The sequence below is a fragment of the Acanthopagrus latus genome, chromosome 15 (genome assembly GCF_904848185.1).
Source record: "Acanthopagrus latus isolate v.2019 chromosome 15, fAcaLat1.1, whole genome shotgun sequence".
Classification (NCBI taxonomy): domain Eukaryota; kingdom Metazoa; phylum Chordata; class Actinopteri; order Spariformes; family Sparidae; genus Acanthopagrus; species Acanthopagrus latus.
Genome location: NC_051053.1, coordinates 4,986,875 through 5,010,564, shown reverse-complemented (window position 1 = coordinate 5,010,564; position 23,690 = coordinate 4,986,875). Strand labels below are relative to the sequence as shown.

Here is a 23,690-nt window from a genome sequence, read left to right as displayed (position 1 = left end):
GACTATTTATAGACCGCAGCATGAGCACAGCATGAGCCGCTCAAACAAAACAGTCAGTTGACTTAATAAATCCCAGATGAAATTGAAGTGATTTAAGTGCCTTTGTGGCCGCTGGTATCGACTCCTTCAGCGTCCGCTCGGATTTTTCAATATTTTCGCCAAAACGAGGGAAATCATTTTATGACTGACTGCTGCCTGCTGAGCCAATTTATACTTGCAATTTAAGCCAATAATCACACTGTACACCGCTTTTGTTACTACTTGAGATTGCAGCTGGACCTCATCTGTAATGAATAATGTTGAGCAGCCAGGAATAGCTTGAATGCAGATTGCAGATGGTTTCGTCAACGATTCCCATGATCGGCACATAAACCATGCACGTTTAAAGGAGCACTAAGTGATTTTGGGGAACCGTAGATGTTTGTTGAGTTCTCAAATACAGATGCTTTGGGATGGTGGCCCAAAGGGTGAAAATCACTCAAATGCTTGCTCGGCCAGCCCGGTTGTCACAACAAGGGAGGCGTCCACTGTATTATCATACAATTTGTCTGTACGTAGATGTGAAGCAGATCAACTAGAGTTCAAATGTCTGCTTTCACGCCAGTCCAAACAAACCAGACTTGGAGAATACCGAAATAATTAGCTTTCTTATAATCCGTGTTTAATTTCAAATCTTTGTTTTCACTTTTAACGTCTAAGTTGCTGGATGAGGTAGCTTGAAAACGCAATTATTAGATTTAAATAAGAATTCAAATTAAAGTGAGAATTTTGCTGCAGAATAAATGAATGATTTGAGATGTATCCATTTCTTTTGGTCCTAAGGGATATATATATATATATATATATATATATATATATATATATATATATATATATATATATATATATATATATATATATTTATATATATATTTATATTTTTCTTAATTAGCTGATTAGGAGGGATTCTTGTAATTACTAGATTAACACAATTTGTGAATTTAGTTTTCTACTGATTGAAGGTTATTTTACACGAGGAAGTCAATATGCCCTAATTGAATGACCTGAAATTAGAACACATGAACCTAATTTGCTTGACAACAGTAATCAGTGTGCACATAAGCACTTTTTTTTCCCCCACATAGCACATGAGCACAGCTTTTATCTCTTAATTGGTTTGTGTCCGAAAGAGAAGTGATGTGTTGTGTGTAGTTTAGCTTTTGCACTGCGACAGTGCCTTCTGATTAAATTCATAAACGTGCGTGTCATTCCTCTCTCGCCAAAGCAGAGCTGGTCCTCTCTTTCCCATTTTTATTGCAATTATTGAGCACGCTGCATGACGTCGTGGTATCTGTTAGTTTTAGGCTACCGTATTTTCAGTCACAGACGAAATAAATAACATCTTTGTAGAGGAAACTGCTCGGAGTGGGATACAAGTCATTTGCATTCAGATGAAAAAAAAAAAACTGAGTTGTCTATTTTTAGCCTCCCTGGCGAGGTTTTATTTGTCCATTGCCCTCGTAGGTGCAGTAAGTATTTCTTATTTTTAGTAATGGTGCCTTGACCTAAATCAGTCATTTAAGTATCAACCTGGCCTTCTTTCAGCGCCACGGACCCCTCCCTGGTGCGTACGTGCACCACCCTCAGGAAAAAATACGGCACGTACGCCAGACATTTCAGTCACTTGCGCTCAAAGCCCGTTCTGAATGCCTTCATATCTTTCAGTTTGGGTTGCGTATTGATTTTTTTATGGGGTGAGTTGAATACTAACAGACAGGACGATGAATATGTAACTACACTCCGAGATGCTTATGAGCTTACTAGAGCGGTAAGACATTAGCGAGAGATGAAGAGTGACTCAGATTTAGTGTCGTCGTGAGCATTAGTCGAGCAGGCAGCAGTGTGTTGTTGTTATTGTTCTCTCTCGGGGGGGCAACCGGGCTGTTGCTCCCACAGATAGCCAAGGTCATGTGCAGGCTAACGAATGGCTGGCTCCTGCTGACTGACTGAAGGTGGGACTAATTTTAGAGCACCGTCATCAACGCACCCCCCTTTGCCCTTGCGAGCAAATGAGGTTTACCTCTCTGGTTGCAGCAGAGTTCCTGGTCAGAGGAGGTTAACGCGGGGAAACATTTCACGTCCCGAAATAGACGTACGCGCTCTGCAGCCTTCCCTCGGGCTGTTGTCATATGTGTCTGCGTGCAAGTGCGTGAATACATGCAGACTACATGTTAGCGTAAGCTTTGCTAATAAGCGGATTAGGAGTTTAGAGCTGTCAGACATGAAAAGAAGTTTTAATACTTGATGCTCAGGAATCTCCAGGCAATTTCCATGTGGCTCGAAACTAGCCTGTGTGCTATATATATGGGACAAATTGTCTTGAGTTCCTCTGGGAGCTCGGCCCCCCCCCTCCCTCCCTTCTCGCTCTGTCACATCCGCATCTTCCCCACTTCCTCTCCCTCCCTGACTGTCACCGCCTCTCCCCTCTCCCTGTCTCTTTTATCTCCTCCTGTCTTGCCGCTGTCTTTCTTTCTCTCCCTCGCTTTTCTCCCCCTCTCTTCCCCTCTCTCTTTCTCTCTCTCCCTCTCCCTCTCCCTCTCCTCCTCCTGTCAGGCAGGATGGTGTAACCCCAGGCTGTGCCAGGGCTTAAGAAGTAATAGGAACTGTGGTGGGCAGATCTATTTTCTGCAGGACACTGGCAGCGTGTGACCAGGAATCCCTTGTCGCTGTGCAAGTCTGAAGTGACACCGGAAGCAGGATTCAGGATTGTGTCTTGTCTTTCATGCTCTTTGTGAAGAAAGAAGCGCAGATAGAGGGACACAGTTATATTAAGGAAGTCCTTATGCTCGGTTTCCGTCGGGCTATTCCATAGGTAGATAGGAAGACAGATATTTTATTTATCCCCAGGGAAATTTAGACATCCAGGCGCAGCGTGCAACTGACAACAGAGAAGTTCAACCCTTGCAAGGAAATAAATGAATACTGTGAGTACCAACGAAACAGCAGATTAAGCACTCCAGTGACACGATGAGTGAGTTCTGTGCTCAGAGATCAGACACAAACTCTGGTCACCGATGGGAAAGTTGGATGCCCCATGCTCTGTATGTCTGTCATGCAGATATCTCAAGAACTCCTCGTCCGATCTGCTCCATAGTTGGCAGATGTGTTGCTGCGGAGGTGGAGCGTCGAAACTTGGTGCCATTTTGGACACGCGACGTGTATCAGCACATCTTGAATGAACGCTGCTCAGTACAGTGAGGGGGGCGTGGCTTTGGCGCCCTGGCGTCATGGCTCTGCAGACTGAAACTGGGCTCACCCAACAAGACATCGGGTTCTGTCGCACACGGGCCAAACATCACACACTAAAGATAAGGTCATTGCACCAGAGGGAGCGACGGGCAGCCTCGCTTTACCCCTCTGTTGTGAACTCATGGGGAAGCGGACATACGCCAAATGGAGATTAGTAACAATTGCAGCGAGGGAAAAAAAAAGGGGGGGGGGGGGGGTGAGAAGGTTAAACGAGTCTGGATAAGCAGGTTGACGTGGTCAGCTGGGGATCAGCTGGAGATTCCAAGTTTCTGTCAGCAGAAGTGTGCTAGCTAACGTAAGCCTCAAGGGCTACAACGTTTACCGTTGCACCATCCTCTACTCAAGGATGCCTCCCTCATCGGTTGTTGCTCAATAGGCTTAAGACTGGATCTGTGTACCCCTCACATTACATTACCAAATAACCAAACTGCATGCTTTGAAAAGGCACTGCGCTATAAATTTAAATCTGCATTAAATTTATTATTATTATTATTTTTTTTTTATGGCCATAGTGGTAGCGCCTCAAGCTGTAAACACAACACTGGCGTGCAGCATTATCACCTGCACACGTTGAGCCGGCATGGAGCAGCATTAGCATTTATTTGGAGTGATGTTCTGATCTGACCAACTCCTACTCCTGATCTGTATTTAGCTGCGTAACGCTCTATTATGTTCGTTATCATATTATGCTGTAGTTGGCAGCTTTGTCTGAGGGTGCTGGAAACGAGGTTGATGAGAGCGGTGAACAAAAACAGTCAAGTGTCAGGCTGTGAAGTCGAAACAATGAGCTGAGAGATGCGATAATTATTGGTGGAAGTCATTTTTTTCCCTCGTCCAATTAAAAAAAATAAATAAATAAAAAAATAGCGATTCGTGCAGATACAATTTCAAGAATTGCATTAATTTGAAATATTGCTTTGATGTTTGCAGAAAAAAGGATGGCTCACTGTTAAGCTGTCTGTGTATAGATGATGAGTCACAGCTCTGCTCGTACAGTAGATCTAATTCCGTCTATTTGCCTTTTTTTTTTTTTTTTTGCTCCATCTATTTGCTCCTGTGTGTGTTTAAAGGGTATTTATCTTGACTGATGATTCAGTTAAACATTGTGACTTGCCATTTATACAGTAACTAATTTACTTTTCTGTCCACATTATCATTTTCATGCTGTTGGAAACACAGTTATTCGCTCCCAGTGATGTGTGACTGTGTGAACTTTCCCCGCCCTGAACCGATGAACTCTCAATTTTTCTTTTGTGCCTCTGAGCTTAAGAGAGAAACTACAGGTCTGGGTGACGTGTCTTCCCTCTACTTTAGTTAATGATAAGCTTTATTATCACAGAACAATGATAAAAATGACTAAATTAAAGCTGTTATTGTGGTGCCTGATAATGCGAGATCAAGACCAATTCAATGTACCACTACTCAGCCCTTGCTGTGTGCCGCCATGCTCCCTCTGTGCTATTGAGAATGCTTTGGGTCATGTGACTGAGGATGAGCGGTTATTCAGAATTAGGCCAGAGAAGGGCCCGAGGGGAAATCCCACAGTGACCACTCCAAATGCTGTCTTCTGTGTGCGCCATCTGTGTATGTATGTCCTCATATGTGTGTTCATTCTCTTGCACAAAGGTCTGTACGGGTTGTGTTTTTTTTTTTTTTTTTTTTCAGAGTGAGGTTGCATGGGCTTCGTTGTGCAGCGCGTATCAGGTTGTTAGGGCTTTCTCAATCGGGCAGACTATGCTGATAGAGAATTCCATTTTAAATCATGGCAGGCAAATTTTCGTGTGTTCAGGCTGAATGGACGATTCACGACTGGTTTGTTTTAACACATTTGTTTAGTTTAACGTCCGGAGAATCACACGCAGACGCCGGTAGAGAGTAAATAATTGAGTTTTTAGGCTAGATCAATGTCAGATCCTCCTCCGAGGTTCAGAAAATTTACCCCTGTCAAAAATCTGATGGCACTGTCTGGAATAAATGCTATTTAACCAAATACAGTCTCCCTTTTGATTCAATCGCCGCATAAATCAGACTCATTCTAATCATCTTGGACACGGGCCAGGGTTTTACATCATCTTAAAGATCACATCAGTCCTTAGGATACGGATCGAGACAAACCACACAGTCATGAATTAGACGTTGGATCATCCTCTTAGAGCAATGCATCTTCTCTGGCACGTCTTGCACTCAGCCATCCATTATAATGGATCATCGTGTGAACACATTCTTGATGTTAACTCAAAGATGATACGCCTCACTCCTCTCTACCTCTGGAGTTTATGCAGTAAACTCTATTCTGGGTCTCACGCTGTGCCCCTGTGGGCTCCGTGCATACAAATGTGGATTAAATGTTTAATTTGAACGTATGGGACTTGCAAGTGTGTACGCTTATAAAAGCCTTGCGTGTGTTCCCCTCGCCAATCTATATGTTCCCAGAGGTCCTCTTATAGCCAGCCACACCATGATGCATATTCATGTCCTCTTCCCACAATGGGATTTCCTCATTACTCGAGAGCAAAGCGCTATAGGCCCGTGACCAAGTGAAGAATGGGGTTGGCACGCAGTTTTATTATTGCTTTTGTCGAGAGCACCCACGAGCTAATGGTTAATCATCACAAGGTAAACATGAAGATGGATTATATGACAGACCAGACAGATCACGACTCATTTATCATCATCCGCCTTTCTCTTAAAGCAACACCCGCCGAGCTATGTGGCGAGAGCTCGGCAGTCTCTTTCTCCGTGTGGAGATTCTGTCATATGAGGGAATGATGTGTTGGAATTTTTTTTTTTTTTTTTTTAATTTATTCTTTTTTTGGTTTGACAGATGCTGAATAATTTATGCACGCTGAATGTACTGTCACATGAAAGCAACTGCCTTTAACTTCCAATTTCAGTTTATTTTCCAGCTGTTTCATCTATGCGTGCTTGACTCTGCAGATCAGGCCTTTTATCTCGGCCTGTGCCTGCCTTGGGCTCAGGGGAGGATTTGCAGGGTGTCGGCGAAACCCAGTGACAAATTAAGTTTAAATCACATCGTAAATACCAATCAAGTAATAGTGTTTTTCACACGGTGTTATGATGAAACTATTTGACATCACAGATCAAGGTTTTCTCACTAAATGTACATTTTTGCAGCTAGGGATAGGTCAATATTAATGAAGAGTGGTGGTCAGTAGCATTTGACCTTGACAGCTACAAACTGCGTGTTGTTACCACGGAACGGTTTCTTATCAGCACTGCGAGCCGGACTGACGAAGAAGGGTGGGTAATGAACTCTGCGCTTTTAATGGTACCGACTGAATTATGCCAGTTCAACCAATCAATCGATCAGTGCCAACTTTCAGCACCTGGCAACGTATCTGGGAGAGAGAAGAAAGAGACAGAGCGAGACATGGGTCTGAAATGAAAACAAAAAACAAGAAACTTGGCGACTGCGTCTCATAAGGCTATCCACCGTATTGGCGGGTAAATAAAATGGTCATCAAGAGAAAGATAACTATGCTGAGAGTCACTTCTGCAGTATGATGTCATTTATGGGCACACTGCTTCTGCCCTCACACACACACACACACACACGGACAGTGACTCTATGGTGCATTCAAGTGCGCCATACATAATCTCAGAAATCTATAGTCGAATGGCCACAAAGGTTGTTTGAAAAGGTTTGTTTGTTTTTTTTCCTTTGTTGAAATACATAAACCTTTTTTAAAAACACAGTATGTTTAATATTAAAATACCAATTTCAGCTCTTCATATGCAGATTTAAGAAATTCAAATCAAATTACTATTAGCAAACTCAACCATATTCTTAAGGCAAAGATCCCCAAGTACCTCTGTAATCATTTTGAAGTTTCAAGATAGTTAAGCATTACTGAAATCGAGAAAGTAGTACCAGAATGTTTAATACTGCATTCATCCTGTATTTTACTGCTGTTGTTATCAGTTGATACTGGTACCTTTACCTAGCTGTGCTGTACCAGTACGATACCAGTAAGATATAGCAGGGTTAGATACTGATATTAGTATCACTGATATTGGATTGGTGCAACCGTTTAAAATCATCCTGAACTGATCGGTATCCATCTCACTAGCACTGATGGCTGTATTGGTACCACTGGTTGAAATAGTGCAGTCATTACTTTCTTGTTTTTTCACTGTTCAGTTCACTATTATACTACCATCATGACTGAATCATAATCAAAAGACTAAATACAGATTCTGCTACAGAAACCACATACTAACTGACACTGGCGCCAGTATTGGTATCTAGCCCTACTGATAAAAATGTGATCCAGATCAAGCCATAGAAAAGGGTTAAGGGAAAAGGGTTATTTATGATTATCCTGGTATGTATGGGTGAGTGATGAGTCATTGTCTTTTGGTGAAATCATTCTGTATTGATAGGATAGGTTGGATAAATGAATAACTCTCAATAAACAGTGATTTAGTTCTGTCTGATGTAATGCACAGCAGCGGAACACAGTTCATCACATTTAGCACCAGTTTGATGAACATAATTTGCCTGTGTTATGTTGGAAAATGATTATTTTCAATATTGTTGATTGATTTCACACATTTTGCCTAGTCATACTGTTTTTCAAAGCTCAACAAAACAGCCTAAAATTAACCAAGTCTCTCTCTCCCTCTCTTTCTTTTCCAGTCCTATAGAATCCTGCCAGAACTTCTACAAAGATTTCACGTTACAGATCGATATGGCCTTCAACGTCTTCTTCCTTCTCTACTTTGGCCTGCGGGTAGGTTGGCACATGTGCATGCACGAAGCATACAGCCATTCATGCATGAACTGATGCACATTTGCAGACATGCTGTTCACACTCGCACAAACAATATGCACACAGCCATGAAAAGGCAGACATCGTTTTTTTCATACATTGAAACCCTCAGAATCCAACTAAAAGTTCTTTCGTGCTTCTCATTATAAAATCCTATCAACACAGTATATTGAATGTTTATGTTTTCTTTTCATGAAAAATAATTCGTATTTTTCAAGTCGGTACATTTTGATAAAATGGTAACTTCAGACAAGACATTTTTACAGGACAACCAGCCACCCTCACACAAAAGCAGACACCACCTAAAGTCGCCTACGAATGCTCCCACAGCGTGCCTTCAGATTAAACTGACACTGTTGTAATGATGTCGCGAGCATGGCTGTCATGCCAGAGCAGCATTCCAGTGGTGCAAACGCAAGCCTGGCATCCTGAATGAATGAATAAATAAAATCATAAGCTGCTTACCCCACCAACCATTCGCATGACTCAGCAAGTGGGGTGAAGCTTTTGTCATTCTATACAGTATGCCAGAGATGCCAAAGGAAGACACAGAGTGCAGTTTTAAATGGTGGGCGATAGCGGGGCTGGAGGCGTTTTTGTAAAAAGTCATTTTGAATGCCATGCCCCTATTTCTTTTCACAGTTCATAGCAGCCAACGATAAGCTGTGGTTCTGGCTGGAGGTCAACTCAGTGGTCGACTTCTTCACTGTTCCTCCCGTGTTTGTCTCTGTCTACTTAAACAGAAGCTGGCTCGGTAAGTCTGGATATCTCTTTCAGGTGTTTCCTTCAGTTTCCCTCTTGCAGCTCTCCGTCTCATAAATCCTTTCTCGCAATATATTCTTGCTCGCTCCCACCATTTTTTTTTTTTTTTTTTTTCTCTTTGCCCTCTATCTTCACATGTCACCCCTCCTTTTATCAGTCCCTATCTCTCCCTCTGCCTCCCGATCCCCCTTCTGTCTCCCCATTACTGGGAGTGTGGCTCTGAGGCCCTCTCGCTCCGGGCTGCAGTCAACTTTCCCTCATCATTGGAAGTGACAGAGCTGGGTTCCTCTGATGTTTCAGGGAACACAGACACAGCAGAGTGGATGGGCTAATGGGAGTGACTCAGAATCGAGCTGCATGTCTGTGTGTGTGTGTGTGTGTGTGTGTGTGTGTGTGTGCTTGTGCTTCAGACTCATTGGTAATTGCCCTGTCGGGATGTTGCACCTGGAATACCTCACAGCGGTCTATAACTGCCATCTAATGGGCTCATTCCCTCTCACGCAAAAAAAAAAAAAAAAAAAAAGGGCTCATGCAAAATCATGTGTTGTCCCAATACACGCACACAAAACACACAAATGCACTCACACTCTTGCATGAGCAGACTGGAAAACACCCTAACCTGCATTATGTAATGACCTACTTTCCTCCGTGTGTTCGGAGTATTGTGTCCTAAATTACACTGCAGTAAAAAGAGTTTTCTTTGTAGCTCTGCCTGTGAAGCTAAATGCTCACACTGACCTTTCCTTCAGACACGCATCTTACTTACTCAGATACATTGTAAGGAAAATCCTCTATCGCATCCTTTTTTTTTTTTTCTTCCTTTCAACAAATCATTCTCAATGGTTACAGGCCTTTTTTTAACAACTCACAGAAGGAAAAGAACAGGTCTAAATAAGAAAATGAATGATGGCTGAATTCCATGTTGTTCAGTTTCAGGGTCCGGGTAACACACATGCTTGTTTACTGTCAGTTTAATAGGACACCTGATGAAGAATGGAGCCATCATTTAAAGGGGCTCTTTGTTAGCTGGTTAGTTAATGTTAGCGACTGACTCGAATTTCTAACAAACATTAGCTACTGCTGCTCGCACTCGGAGCCAAGAGAGGCACTGAGATGAGCAGAACTCAAGAACTTGAGAACATGCAAAACCTCACGTCCTTTTGGGCCGTTGCAGAAAATCCGACCCGCGTCCATCACAAAGAAATCCACGGACCAGCAGTGTTAAACCACGTAAACATATCATTCGCGGTCTTGTAAACGGAGAGAGATAGGGAGGATCTCACTGTTTCACTTCACATTGCAATTTGCTCACATGCGTCCACCATACTCGAAAAAGAAGGTCAGTTTACAGGTACTGTTGGCTACTGTTTACAGACTTCCTGATTCAACTTTGACCTACCCTGCTTACTGTAATTGTGCATGCACGATTACCTGTGCAGTCAAGCATTATTAGCACCATTTTGGCTTTGATATAAAAGATTGGATCATAGATCAGATATACGAAAGAGCTGCAAAGGTTCAGTCAACGATCAAATAATAAAATGGCATCTTACATGTAAGGATGAAAGAAAGAGATCGCCTTGGACAAAATGTCATGAATGTCATTGTAATGTTTTGCCATTTCATGACCCATGAACCATGAACACTAACTCGATGAATGAGGAGTATAATCAGCAGATTATATAAATGAGACTAATCATCCGTATCACTAGCTCTAGTATAGATGATCTAGCTCAGCTGTCGGCTTGTTTACAGCCTGTATGACTGCTGGTCTGCTGATTTATTTCTGACTGTTTATTTCTGTTGGACTTGCTGAGCTTCCGGTCAGAACAGTTGCTTTGCTCACAGCAATATTACTATAAATCTCAGAAACCATGACCAAATCACTTGAAATAACAGCCGAGTTTTCATAAACCTGTATTTGTGACATGAATCAGTCACACGAGGTGGAAGGGTCTGCCTTATATCCCACAGTGTATGCTCTTGAAAGCGTCAAATCCGTGTAAAGTAACGTGAAACTGTGAAAAGTCTGATCTCTCAAGTGATGAAGTTTTCTTAAAGCTGTGTGATGAATTGGATATGGCCAAGTCAAGTAATCCGGTACGCGGCATTCATGATGTAAGCTGTCCTCATCTCATCCCCCGGAAAAGTGTTGGGCCTTGATGGGGATGATGAAAGACTGTGAAATGGTGGTCTGGCTGCAGCCTGACACCCTGCAGTGAATAATTACCTGTGATCATTACATATCCTGCATCTGGGGGTTAAGCAAAGATGCCTTTTTTATATACAATACAGCTGTAGCGTGGGTTGTTGTGTATAAACAGCAGCTAAAAGTGTGAATTCATTGTTCTTGAGAGATGCCCTAGATTCCATGGCTATTAATATGCATTTATTTATTTAATTACTAATGTGTTCAAAAGGGAATAATCTTGAGGTCTATATTTGCAGCGTTCGACATATACAGCCACAGCGCATTATAGTGGCAGAACTCCCACTGGCTCAAGTATATATTTAGCGGTGGTGTTTGTTAATGGCTACGTAAAGTGTCGCGAAGCCGTAGTTATAAAATGAACAGTGTGTAGATCTGCAGGCGGCAGTTGCGTACCCTAACAGGCAGAATACTAATTGGGCGCTGAAAGTGTCTGTTCATATTCAGACTCTGAGGAGGTAGGCCAGGAATCATGATTAGCTGCTTATATCCTGTATTAATATGGAAATTACGACATACAGTGAGTGCCCTGTTGTGACAGGAAGTAAGAGCAATTAATCAGTGTGAGCCTGAGAAAATGACAAGACACGGGGCCTTTGATGGCAGCTAATAATACACGAGATTGCAGCTGTCCTGAAGATGGGTAGCGAGAGTACGCATATTTTTTATTCAAGTAGAAGCACAGATGTGGTGTAAAAAAAGACTGGTAAAAGCAGAAGCACTGGAAGAAAGTGTCACGTTTAACACAAAGGGACTCAAATGTAGACAAACAGGCAGGCAGATTGAAACAACAACAAGTGAGCTTTAATGATGTAAGCGTGCTGTAATAAAAATCCAAGCAAAACTAACAGAAAAATAGTAGAGGCAAATCCGCAAAAGAACAAAAATACACTAGGAACACCAGGCATATGAGGAGTATGAGGAACACGGGACACAGGGGACTGACATTGGGGAAACATTACAGTTAAACCAACAAAGAGGGAATAACACAGGCTTAGATTCAGCCTAAACTAAGGAAGGATGAGGTGCAGGTGGAGAGACAGGAACACAGGAGGGAAACAGAACACCAGGAACACAGATGAACAGGAAGACAAAAGACACAGGAAGATGTAATCACAAAATAAAACAGGAAATGGCTAAATCACTGCTTAAACCATGAGAAGAAAGTACAGGCTCTGAAATGTACTCAAAGTATAAAATTGAAAAATATCCCTCTTAAGGGCATTTTTACCACAGAGTTCTGTGCAAAGCTAACTACATCAAAATAATATGATTCAAGAACGTTTAAGTCTCAAAGAAGGATTCGTCCAAGCTGCTCAAAAACAGGTGTTAATCTTGTGATGATGGGAAGGTGCTGTGCAATGGTGTAAAATAAGAATATTCCCCGCAAATGAATTAAAACTCAAGTAACAAGCAGAAATGTAAGGAATAGGAAGGTATTTGTGTTCAAATGTTGGGGGGAGCAAAAGTAAAAAAATAAATACTCAGGTAAAGTATGGTTGCTTTGTTTACATCCCACCTCTGCCCAAAGACTATTGCCCCTTATTAATGTCGTCATGCACTTGTGCTAGAAAGCTGCAGGGCAGTAATGATTTCCTTTATAATCAATAGACTGATCGATAATCGGTGCTACCTTCATTTAGTTAAGTGTGTAGCCAGTCTTTATTAGAGGAAGCCATTGAGGTCGTTAAGAATGCGTATTGTGCTCCTCACTCCCGATAGACTGGCTCATCTTTTCTTGGGAATACGCACCACAGCCAGCATAATTCATCATAATTACGCTACCAGTGGCTTCACTCTTTCGGCTGTGGCCCTGCACGAGAAGACTGTTGGAGATCCAGTGGAGGTGTGCTCAGATTATAAAAAGACCGCTAATAGGGGTTCTGCCCTGGGCTGTGTGGCAGCGCGCTCGCCCACTCTGCACCCGGGGAAGTATATGCTGTATGCATTTCAAGTTACGTTCTCTCTCTCTCTCTCTCTCTGCCTCTGCAAATTGGACATTGATTGAGAGGAGGGGAACGATGTGCGGCTAATGCAAGAGGGCTCGCAGAGTTCTTCCTCGGCAAAAAGGGAATTAATCTCCTTTAACTACTTGAACTGATCATTGCTCCCAAGAGAGGCCTGGCGGGTGGAGGATTAGCATATGGATGGTTGAAAGTCTCGACTCAACTTCATGCTTGAATCGCTGAAAACCACGAGGGGACCGCAGTGTTGGTCTGGATTATTTTCAGGACCACGGGGCCACTCACAGACATTTGTACAGTCCAAGCTGTTGTATTTGATGGCTGTGTCTTGTTTTCGGGTTTTCCGGTGGCATCCTAAAATGTAGACGTTGAGCTGGCCTTGACAATGCACAGTACTGTGGTGGCCTTCAGGCACGGCTTTGATTCTAACCTGCTACTGCCTCCCAGTGGTGCATTAGTATACTGTTGTTTGATCCCTTGTGTTTTCCAGCTGAAAGAGGCTTACAAGTACCTGACATGGTCATGGGCATACGTGCATCTGCCTCATATGGCCATTCAGTAGCTGGCAGGAAGCCGCCATGTACATTCAGGGGCGGGGAAACACATATGTGGGTAGTTTAAGCCTCTTGCTCTGGCTGAGCTTCTCACGTGTAGCACATGGTTGCACTAATTTGAGTTAGAGTCAAATCAAAAATGAATAGCTGTCGAATGTGTGCATTACCGCACGTGCTGTCTCACCAGCATGGATGTCCAGTAAGGCCCAGGGCTCCGGTGTATGTGCGCTTTAGTGCCGCGTGGCATCGTATAATCTAATCCTGGCTGGTCCGACCGTCAGTATTATCCCAGATGAAGCCTCCCAGACTGCTGATTGATAAAAGGTCCCAGGAGGCTGCTCTGCCAGGACATGTGACAGAGAGGCCGTGCTCTGGCCTCGCAAATCCTCAATGAAGTGAGAGTGGGCACGGAGCAGAAAAACCCCTTTGAATGAGCATCTGGCCGGCTGACACTTGTGTGCGCAAGAGGCTTTGGCATGTGTGGGGAAGAGATTTTCTCATACGCAAACACGTGATTGAAGGGAGCAGAATTTCATTCAGAGTTTTTCAGCGCATGCTCTCACAAGCAGAAAGCGCATTGACGTGCAGTACGTTTATTTTATTTTGACAATGTTTTTTTTTTTTTTTTTGTCCCCGGTTGGCAAATGAGCCCTAAATTGTGATGATGAAAACAGATATTTGTCCCGCAAAGTGCTGAACACATGGCACACACATACACAGATGCACAGTATGACACAAACACAGATGCTTCACACTCACTGAGAGACTGCTGTCCCCAGAAGCCTCCATCACGGCATCACTCAGTCTTTAAGGTGTGGTAGAATTTCAAATATTTGCAGCCCGAGTGCCAAATTTGCAAAGCAGTTGTTGATTATACTTTTCAGTTTCTACTCATTTCTGTTTATACCACCAACCCAAAAACTCACAAGAAAATAGCCACTCTGTTTAGCAACCGTTTAACAAAAAATGCACATTCCATCAACTGCCCCCTCCTCAAAACTACATAGGCAGACGGTGTCGTGGCAGCTTGTTAAAAACCCACTTCTTGCAATGATGCAAAGAGTTCTGACGTGTGTAGTCTAAAAAGTCCACTTTACTTTTGCACTTCTGGAGGCTTATAACTCCCCTTGATTAAATATTTTAAATGGCATCACAAAATGTACGTACACGAAAAGAGTAAAAGACAAAAGCTGTCCCGACAGCTGGGTTTTGCTGTACTTTCTGATAGTCCTTTATGGAATTATACCTTATGGACATTTTTCATGTGGTTTGCATAAATTTACATTTCAATTATTCTGGCGCTTGGGTTGCTTCTGTAATTATACTGACAGTCTAGAGGCAAACAGGTATTACCTTGAAGTTATGAGATTGATTTAAACGTACTAGTTTACGTGATATGTTGTCCAAAGTTTTCTAAAGACCAACATGTTTATACTTGTTTCAAATGGCCCCCCTTGAAGGTGTGATTAAAAGCCTGTAGTCATTGAGAGGGCTGAGAAAACCGCACAAATGGGGACAATGCTGCAATCTGAATGCAATGTGTTGTTTTTCTTTTTATGCAGAAACAGAAATATAAAGACTAAAACAATATTCTGATTTGTTTTGAGCCTTTTTTCTTTGTCAGAAACATTTCTGAGGGTCTTGATTTTCTGAACTAAAGAACAGTTGGGCTCAGGAATATGATTGTGTAGTGTAATGTGCTTATTTCACACAAGGGTGGACTGGCAAAATGGCCTTTGACCATATTTCCTATCAGCAGTAGAATGTACTACTCTTATTTCTGTCCTAACCAACCTTCAAGCCTCTGTGGTGCTGAAAGACGCACAGATACTATGTAGATATTGCATCAGCACTTCATTGTGCACCTGTTTGCATCTTTTACATTACATCACAATTACAGTCTTATTTTCTTAGAGCAGGACAAATTGGGTGGTGCCACGGAGCTCTTGCGTGATGCCATACATGGATAATCCGGCCCAGAGTGTTACCAGTCCAAAAATGTTCAAGGTCATGTTGAAAATGCCACGTTAATTCTTACGTGGTCATTAAAGAATGAACCCCTAATCTGACAGAAATCTTTCCATGTCTGACCAAAATCTGTTTGTACTGTAACTGAACTGACTCCAGCCCCGGAGCTGTACAATAACTGTAAGCTACCAGCGTGGAAACAGGACACTGACACAAGTCAGGATTATTGTTTTTGTTCTGTATTATTTTCATTTTAACTTAATCCCTGGCAGGGTTCAGACTATTTTTTTTTTAGGAAACATTTTCAACACAGCTGTGTGTTGAGGGAGACAAAGCCATCCGAGGGTTCATAGTAGAGCACTAAAAGGGGCAAGAGAAAGGTAAATCTGTTTGGGTTGTGAGGATTAAAGGCACTGTAACAAAATGGGGGGAAAAAAAACAAACCTATATTAAATCCGGTAATTTGCACACAGAGACACAGTCCCTGGCAAGGCTGGCGTGATTAGACAAACAAACCAGCGGTGACAGCAGTGACCGTGGATTTAACAGCATTTAGAGATGTTTGTTTTACGAGGAACATTTAACGCTGGGTGGTTTTTGCTTTAACTAGGAATTATCTCTTGTCGTTCTCGGGAGTTGCTTTGGAAAATTCTGCCCGCCGCCGCCCTCAACAACTCTTTTTGGCGTGCCGATTTTGAATTTGAAGAAGACAAAGGAATTCCTCGGACGGGACTGACAAATCTGAAACAATGCTTCCGCAAAAGCTGCTCACGTACCGGCGCTCAATCAGTGACATTAATTTGGAGACCCTCAGAGAGAACCGGAGGCGGAAGAAGTCCGGTGGCGACCTTTATCATCATGGGTACAGGGTGAAAAAGGGCTATCATGCACGGGAGAATAAGGAAGATCAGACGGGACTGTGTTATTCAGTACGGTCCTCTTTAAGCATCCTCTCCAACTGGGGTAAGGGTGTCAGTTTCAGTGGATACACACACACATTGTCTGTTTTTCATGACTTTCTTAACCCAGATCTTGAATGAAGGGTGGTTGGTCTGTTTGGTGATAATAATGTGGCCGCTGTCTTATCTTCCATGGTGGTAAAGCGTTATCACTTTTAGCCACACAAACTGACACACATAGGAGCAGAGCACACGCACGTTTGTATGGGATCAGTCGCGTTACGTAAAAAGACAATGAGGCAGGTGTCACGTTGTTCAATAATCCCACAGCTAGCTGCTCCTGGATACAGACTGGAGCTCGTGTAAAGTAGGCCACATAATGTTTCCCCCCTAACTTGTTTGAATGCATAAATAATTCCAACACATCATCTCGAATAAAGTGTTTTTTTTTTTTGTAACTTCTCCATGTGTCTCACAGGCTAAATTTTGCATCATATGCCTAAGTGCTGCAGAAAAAAAAAAAACATTTGGACCCGTCTGAGTGAATTTAGTCTTTCTTCACAGCTGCTGCTTTCATATTTCTCTGCTGCCGCTGCTGCTGTTCCTGTCAAGATGTTTTCGGAAAACACCAAACTTATCAAATACGCGTGTGAATATGAGCCAGTGTGAGACTTATTCTGATCTCCTTCCTTCTGTGTGTCTCTCTCTCTGTCTTCCCCTCCCAGGTTTACGATTCCTGAGAGCGCTAAGATTGATACAGTTCTCGGAAATCTTACAGTTTTTGAATATCTTGAAAACAAGGTAGGAATAAGGTTTTTTTTCTCATTCGCTCATCAGTCCCGTAGATTAACACCGTGCTGCATGTCTCGAGCGTATTTTACAAGGTGTCATAATTATATGTTTAAGTTGATAATGATGTGTTTTATGCGTGGTTTAAGAGTCCCATTCTGTGCGTCACTGTGCTCCCTTTCATCATTTTTATAGCACATTTTCTTTTTCTTTTTTCTTTTTTTTTTTTTTATCTGTTGATATGCCCACAATCTATTTAAGTTCCACCTCAGCTCCCCTGGCTTTAAAGGTTATTGTGAGTCACATCAGGCACTCCGTCCTGCTGTTACTTTCATTACCATGAATCTCAGTGTGTGCGAGCGTGTGTGGTCTAATGTCTTTGAGCGTTTTTTTATTTGTATTTTTTATTATCATTGTTTTTAACTTCTTTGTCTCTCCAGCAATTCCATCAAGCTGGTGAACCTGTGTTCCATCTTCATAAGCACATGGCTCACAGCTGCTGGATTCATACATTTGGTAAGTGGACAGATGTGAGGGCCCGGTGGGGTCCAGTGATTAATGAGCCAGTGAGGAGGGCGACTTACTAACTGGTGCCATGCAACTGTGACACAAGTGCCTGGTAGCAACGCAATTGTTCAACTTTCTCTCCCAATAGTGATTCCAGTAACTTAACTCATACTAATAATGATATAACATACATTCAATAGTTAACTCAATAGAGAGCAGAACATTTAGATTTCCAATATGTGCTAGCACTAGTAGTGGATATATTTCATCACATTCTGATATGGCCGCGTTGGTGTTCTTCCTGGAACGTTAAGATTAATGCTGCTCCAGGTCCATCACTGTAACTCATCTCACTCTTAGGGGGAAGTTATTCTTTCGAACATGCAGTAAAAATGTTGTGAAAGGGTCCATTTTAGACTGAATCATCTTTTCCTGAACATAACTAATTGTTTTTTGTTGTCTAACCCTAACTTCAACTGAAAGAACACTGAAAGAAACAAAAAATAAATAAATAAAACAAAACAGGAAATAATAACCCTAACCCTACTCCACAGTCCTAGGTGAGAGTCCTGTACTGAGCCACAGCTGTTTTATAGTGAGTCAAAATGATGATCCCTGAGCTACATTGATAATGGTGATAAATAGCCACACCAACACGAGTCGCAAAACTATGACATCACCAGTACCTGAATTCTCAGTTGCAGTGATGGTCCTTATTTATTACAGCATCACCCACACGCCAATATCAGCTATAACTATACATAACCAGAATTTCATGATAATAATAACAATTTTATTCATAAAGCCCCGTAAAACACTGTTACAAAGTGCTTTACAAATAAGAAATACAGTTAAGATAGTAAAAGAAAGCAGGGTAACATGGTAAATCCCCCCCCAAAAGCAGACGTAGTGATTTTGAAGACACAGATTTTCATTTTGTATCATGAAGCCAGATATTCCTGACTGAAAGATTCATAGTGGATTCACTGAGTTTTGTGACATCAGTGACGGAGATGTTTTCATGCCTGACCTGACTTCATAAATTTAGTGTTGGTGCTGAGGCGGATCCGTGCATCCCAAGTGTGCAGTAGCAACATGACGTAGGGTAAATCATGATCATCGTGATTATCAGAGGGCAAAACACCAACACATTATTTGTACAAAAAAAAAAGAAAAAAAAAGAATCTACTGTGTTTTCAGAAATGTTAAGATTTGGAAAGCTGCCTTTTAAGTTGTGACTATGAAACACCCTTTGACTTTAAATCAATGATCGACAACTAGGAAAGAAACATAATTGGTATTAATAGTAAGTATTATAAAAACACAACTTTTGTTTCCCAGCATCTTACACGTAACAGGGAGCTGCTATTTTCCCAGGTCATATCTGTAAGGGACCCCTGATTGTATGCCATGTCATTTCCCAATGTTACTGGGATTAGATTTAACGTGCTATCTGGTAAATACAAATAGGGTTTTTTTTTTTTAATAATGCAAAACATTGCATGCAGTTTGTCACAATTATACATGTAGTATACATGTATTTGTAGCTCTGCTTAAGAATTCAGTAAAGCAGCACAGTGTTTCACCACTAGATGGCAGCCTAAGCTCAATATAGATAGAACATACTGTGTAACTAAACAAAGACGAATGCATGAGCAGTTGTAGCTGGATTTAATCAAACATGATTAAACAGTTTCCCCATGCAAAACCTTATTTACAAATTGTTGGTTAGAGTCATGTCTAATTGTCCTCCCCTCCCTCTGTCTCTCTCTCTTCTCCATTTCAGGTGGAAAACTCAGGGGATCCTTGGGAAAACTTCCAGAATTCCCAGTCACTTTCCTACTGGGAATGTGTCTATTTGCTGATGGTGACGATGTCTACGGTGGGCTACGGGGATGTCTATGCAAAAACCACCTTGGGGCGCCTGTTCATGGTCTTCTTCATCCTCGGTGGTTTGGTAAAATCAGGCTTTTCTTTCTCCCTTATCCCCGTTATCCCCTCCTACATCCTGCCTGCCCCCATCAGTAGACTGTTGAAACTGATAGATTAATGAAAAGTGAATATGATCATGTGAATCTTTGCAATATTCCAATATTGTGCTCTTTTTTTAAGAAAAAGAAAATGTTAGAAATATGTTGCCTGTACCAGCCAATGTTATTTCTTGTCATAGTGCAGTTGTATCCTTCTGTTTAGCCTACTGTATCCTGTCTACTGTAGTTATAGTACTATGTGCTCCTTTGTCTCTGCCCCCTATGTGTCATTCCTGTATTTGATTAGAGTATAAGCTCTTGTCTGACGATGTTGTTACCGTTTTCTTAAAAGCAGTTGCGGTTTCAGGACACCCCTCCTCCCGTGTCTCTTCCCACAATTCCAACAAACACAGGGGCAGGGAGATGAGGCTTAGGCCAGCCTGACTGTTACCATAGCGAGAGCAGCCTCCCTCCCTCACCTTCCTCTGATGTGGCGTCCTGTTGGGCATACAGCAGGCATAAGAGCGCGCACACACACACACACACACACACACACACACACACACATACACACACCTGCGAGCACTCATCCATCTTTCTCTTACAAAAAGTAAATAAATAAATTGGAGGATCTAACCAAATCAATGTTACCGTGTTGTGTATTTGGACAGCTATCACTATGCGTTGATGACCCGCAGCTGTGTCGATGTGTACAGTGTCGTGGTCATGGTGATAGGTGGTGTTTTTTCCTCCGCGCCGCGAGCTCTGGAAGTCTTTAGGCTCGTACCTCAGCCTGCTTCCTATCAGCAGCAGTGGCTCCGTAATGACTTCAGGCTGGAGACGTTTTAAAGCCAGGGATCACATTAAACTCACGTCATTTCGCATTATTCCCGGTAATGTATAGGCACACTCCCCCCCCCGAGCACGGCTTAGGTTTGTATTTACAAGAGCAAAGGGGCACCTCTTTGTTTCCTCACCGTCGATGTATAAGCCCCGATGAGTAGTGTCGGCGAGAACCCCATTGTTAGCCGGTAAATGTAAACACGACCCCCGTGTTAGAATGTCAGGCTGTGAAACTTTGCAAAATGCATCCAGCTCATTTTCCAGCCCAACAAATGAGTCTTAATGTGTTTTGCAGCTGTGGACCATCAGGTGAGCCTATTCAAATCAACCTGCCAGATCATCTGTGTTTGTTGGACAAAACATGGCACATAGGTTTTATACTCTCCTGCAGCTTTCAGCGGTCAAAACTCTGCCACCCGATGAGATTTCGGATGCTATCACAGACTGTCTTTTCATCAGCTGTGTCAAAATTCTTGCCCACCAATCAAACCTGTTCTGAAAACCTTTAAAAACTGGGGCTATTTTTTTCTCAACAACAAAAGCAATTCTTGTTTTTAATTTTTTTTTTTTGGGTTCCGTAAAGCTCTCTTGTGGAGTTTAGCGAGACGATGAGAGAGTTTTTCATAAACGAAAAAATACACTTTCTCTCCTCAGAAATTGGGATTCATGCGCCAGTTTCCCCACCACCCACTCTGCGGCGTTCTAGTCTCTTTTTTAGTCTCTTCTTCTGTCTTCTATCTTCTCCTTAGGCCATGTTTGCCAGCTACGTCCCTGAAATCATAGAGTTAATAGGAAACCGCAAGAAATATGGTGGTTCCTATAGTGCGGTTAATGGGAGAAAGTAAGTATTCCAGATGGTTCTGCTGTTTTTCTGTGTGCGGTAGAACCCTCTCTGCATGCCTTTTTCTTTTTTTCTGTTCCATGCATGTAGGCCATGTTTGCTCGCTACGTGCCAGAAATTGCTGCTCTCATCCTTAATCGGAAGAAATACGGAGGGAGTTATAACTCGACACGAGGCAGAAAGTAAGTTGAAATCCAGACAAGGTGTGGTTGTGTGACTCAAGTGCACCCCCTCCCCCTCAAGTTTAGAGTTACCGGGGGTTAGTTTACTTGACTTTTTCTTGAGCAGTAAAGTTACTTTATAACGTCAAGTCACACTGCGTGACTGGAGACCTTGGCCATTAGGACACACATGTCCATGCTCCCTTTACTCTCTCTCTCTCTCTCTGTCTGTCTCTCTATCTTCTCTTCTTCTTCTGTTCTCTGCCTCTGTCCGTCCTTCTCTCAGAGCTTTCCTGAAGTCATTTGTGTGCCTCTCATTTTCTTTCTTTGTCCTCCTCGAAACATCCTGTGTTGCGCTTTAATTTGATTTTGGAAAATAGAGCTTTCATGACTACTACTCGCAGTGTACTAACGTGTGGTGCCTCGCGCTATATATAATATCCTCGCACTATGTGTTGTCCCATTTCTTATTAGATCTGGTCCCTCATTAATACACTCTTGCCCACAGGGATGAATTAGTACATAATCCATCAAAATGAAAGAAAAATAGTCATGAAACCCCTACTATCCGTTTCTAAAGGAATTTTTTTTTTTCCCCACAAGAAAATAGAAAGATTTAAATAATCTGCAAATGCATTATTATTGGTGGTCTTTATCAAGCATCATCAATCTCAATGACTATTGCAGGATATGATTTCTTTTCTTGTTTCTTTTTTGCTTGTTTTGCATGCTTTACGGAGTTACTTTTCTTTAACTGCATCATTTCCGGCATGTTTCTCCCGTGACCTGCAGTCTCGTGGCTTCTTTCATTGACGGCCAACTCCATGAAAAAGCCATCCCCCCGTTGTCTGTCACCGCTAGACCCATCGCATCATCAATGCTTGACATATCTCTGGCCCTGATCTTCAGTCAGCTCCCACACCCTGAATGCTGGATGCCTCGGCTCCCATTGGAGGCTCTCAATTGCTTTTGGCTTGCTTTGCCTGCTTGGTTCTTAGTGCTCGCCTGGTTCTCGTGTCTGTGTGGTGGTGGTGGAGTTCGTCTCCAGACGCTCTTGTTATTTATGTGTGTGTGTAATTGGCCTCTCGCAGCAGAGGTTCCAGTGCACTGTGAAGTATGTGTGAGACTGTGGTCATTTTACTGTCTGCACAGGATTACCACAGTCCTTATTGTGCAGTGCTGTTCCCCCCTCTCCCCCCACCCCCCCCCACCCGTGGCTCAAACCTTACTGGTATTCAGCACACAGACTGAGTTTAATCCAAATGTGGTGTGTCTTCAGAACAGGGAGTTTAGACCTCTCCTCTCTCTTCCTCCTCTACTACTGTGCTGTCTTGTCTTTCTCACTCTCTTCCTCTTCTCCGATCTTAACTGCCGTCGGTTTCAGTCGCTCTCCCCCAGCAAGGCAGATCCCAGGGAGTCAGCGTTAGGAAGAAAAAAAAAAAAAAAAAGAAAAAAAAAAGCCTTTGTTCGATAATGTTTGCCTGTCGTTGAGATAAGATTGATGAAATGTTATGTTTGGCCGGCGACCTCAGCCGAGGACTCGCAGATGGGTGTTGAGAGAAGCCCTTGTCAAAAACCGAGGATAGTTTCTCCCACACACTTTATGTTCTCCTTCCACGCCCCCCTTTCCATTTCTCTCTCCCTGGTTAGCCGTGCAGCGCAAACATATGGGAGCAATCAGAAGATACCCACCGAGCACATGGGCTTAGAGTGGCACCGGGCTCCGTGCAAAATCATTTAGATATGCATGTGTTCGGTGTTTACATGTAGAGGACTTGACACGTAGACAAAACCGGCTTGTCATGTGGGTTTAGTGTTGCCGTCGGCGGTGCAGTCATTTAGCAGCTGTCAGCGCCAAAAAAAGAAAAAAAGAAAAAGAAGAAAAACCTCCATCGTGGAAATGAGATTAGGAGATTACAAGTATCTGACTGATTACAGAGCTCGCAAACAATGAGGTCATGATACATTGTGAACTATTTTAAACGCCCATTTGATCTCGCCTGTCATTTGAAACAGGCCCTTGAAGGTTATTTGGAAGTGAGAGGGACTCGCGTTGGAGCCGTGCTGAGGGTTCTGTTTCATGCTAGTGCTGCTTATTGTGCTCTGCGCAGTGTAGCATACACCCGCGAGTGCAGTGACAGC

The 23,690-nt window shown here is 42.6% G+C and overlaps 1 protein-coding gene across 23 annotated transcripts in view; it reads left to right on the top strand.

Annotated features, from left to right (window-relative positions):
* kcnma1a (potassium large conductance calcium-activated channel, subfamily M, alpha member 1a) overlaps positions 1 to 23,690 on the top strand; it is a 152,520-nt gene that overhangs the window by 76,129 nt on the left and 52,701 nt on the right. For all 23 annotated transcript variants that reach the window (XM_037122883.1, XM_037122881.1, XM_037122882.1 and 20 more), the window contains exons 4-9: positions 7,949 to 8,042; positions 8,724 to 8,835; positions 17,163 to 17,238; positions 17,667 to 17,742; positions 19,520 to 19,690; positions 21,296 to 21,387. In XM_037122883.1, the coding sequence (XP_036978778.1) occupies positions 7,949 to 8,042; positions 8,724 to 8,835; positions 17,163 to 17,238; positions 17,667 to 17,742; positions 19,520 to 19,690; positions 21,296 to 21,387 (621 nt within the window). The remainder of the gene's footprint in view (positions 1 to 7,948; positions 8,043 to 8,723; positions 8,836 to 17,162; positions 17,239 to 17,666; positions 17,743 to 19,519; positions 19,691 to 21,295; positions 21,388 to 23,690) is intronic.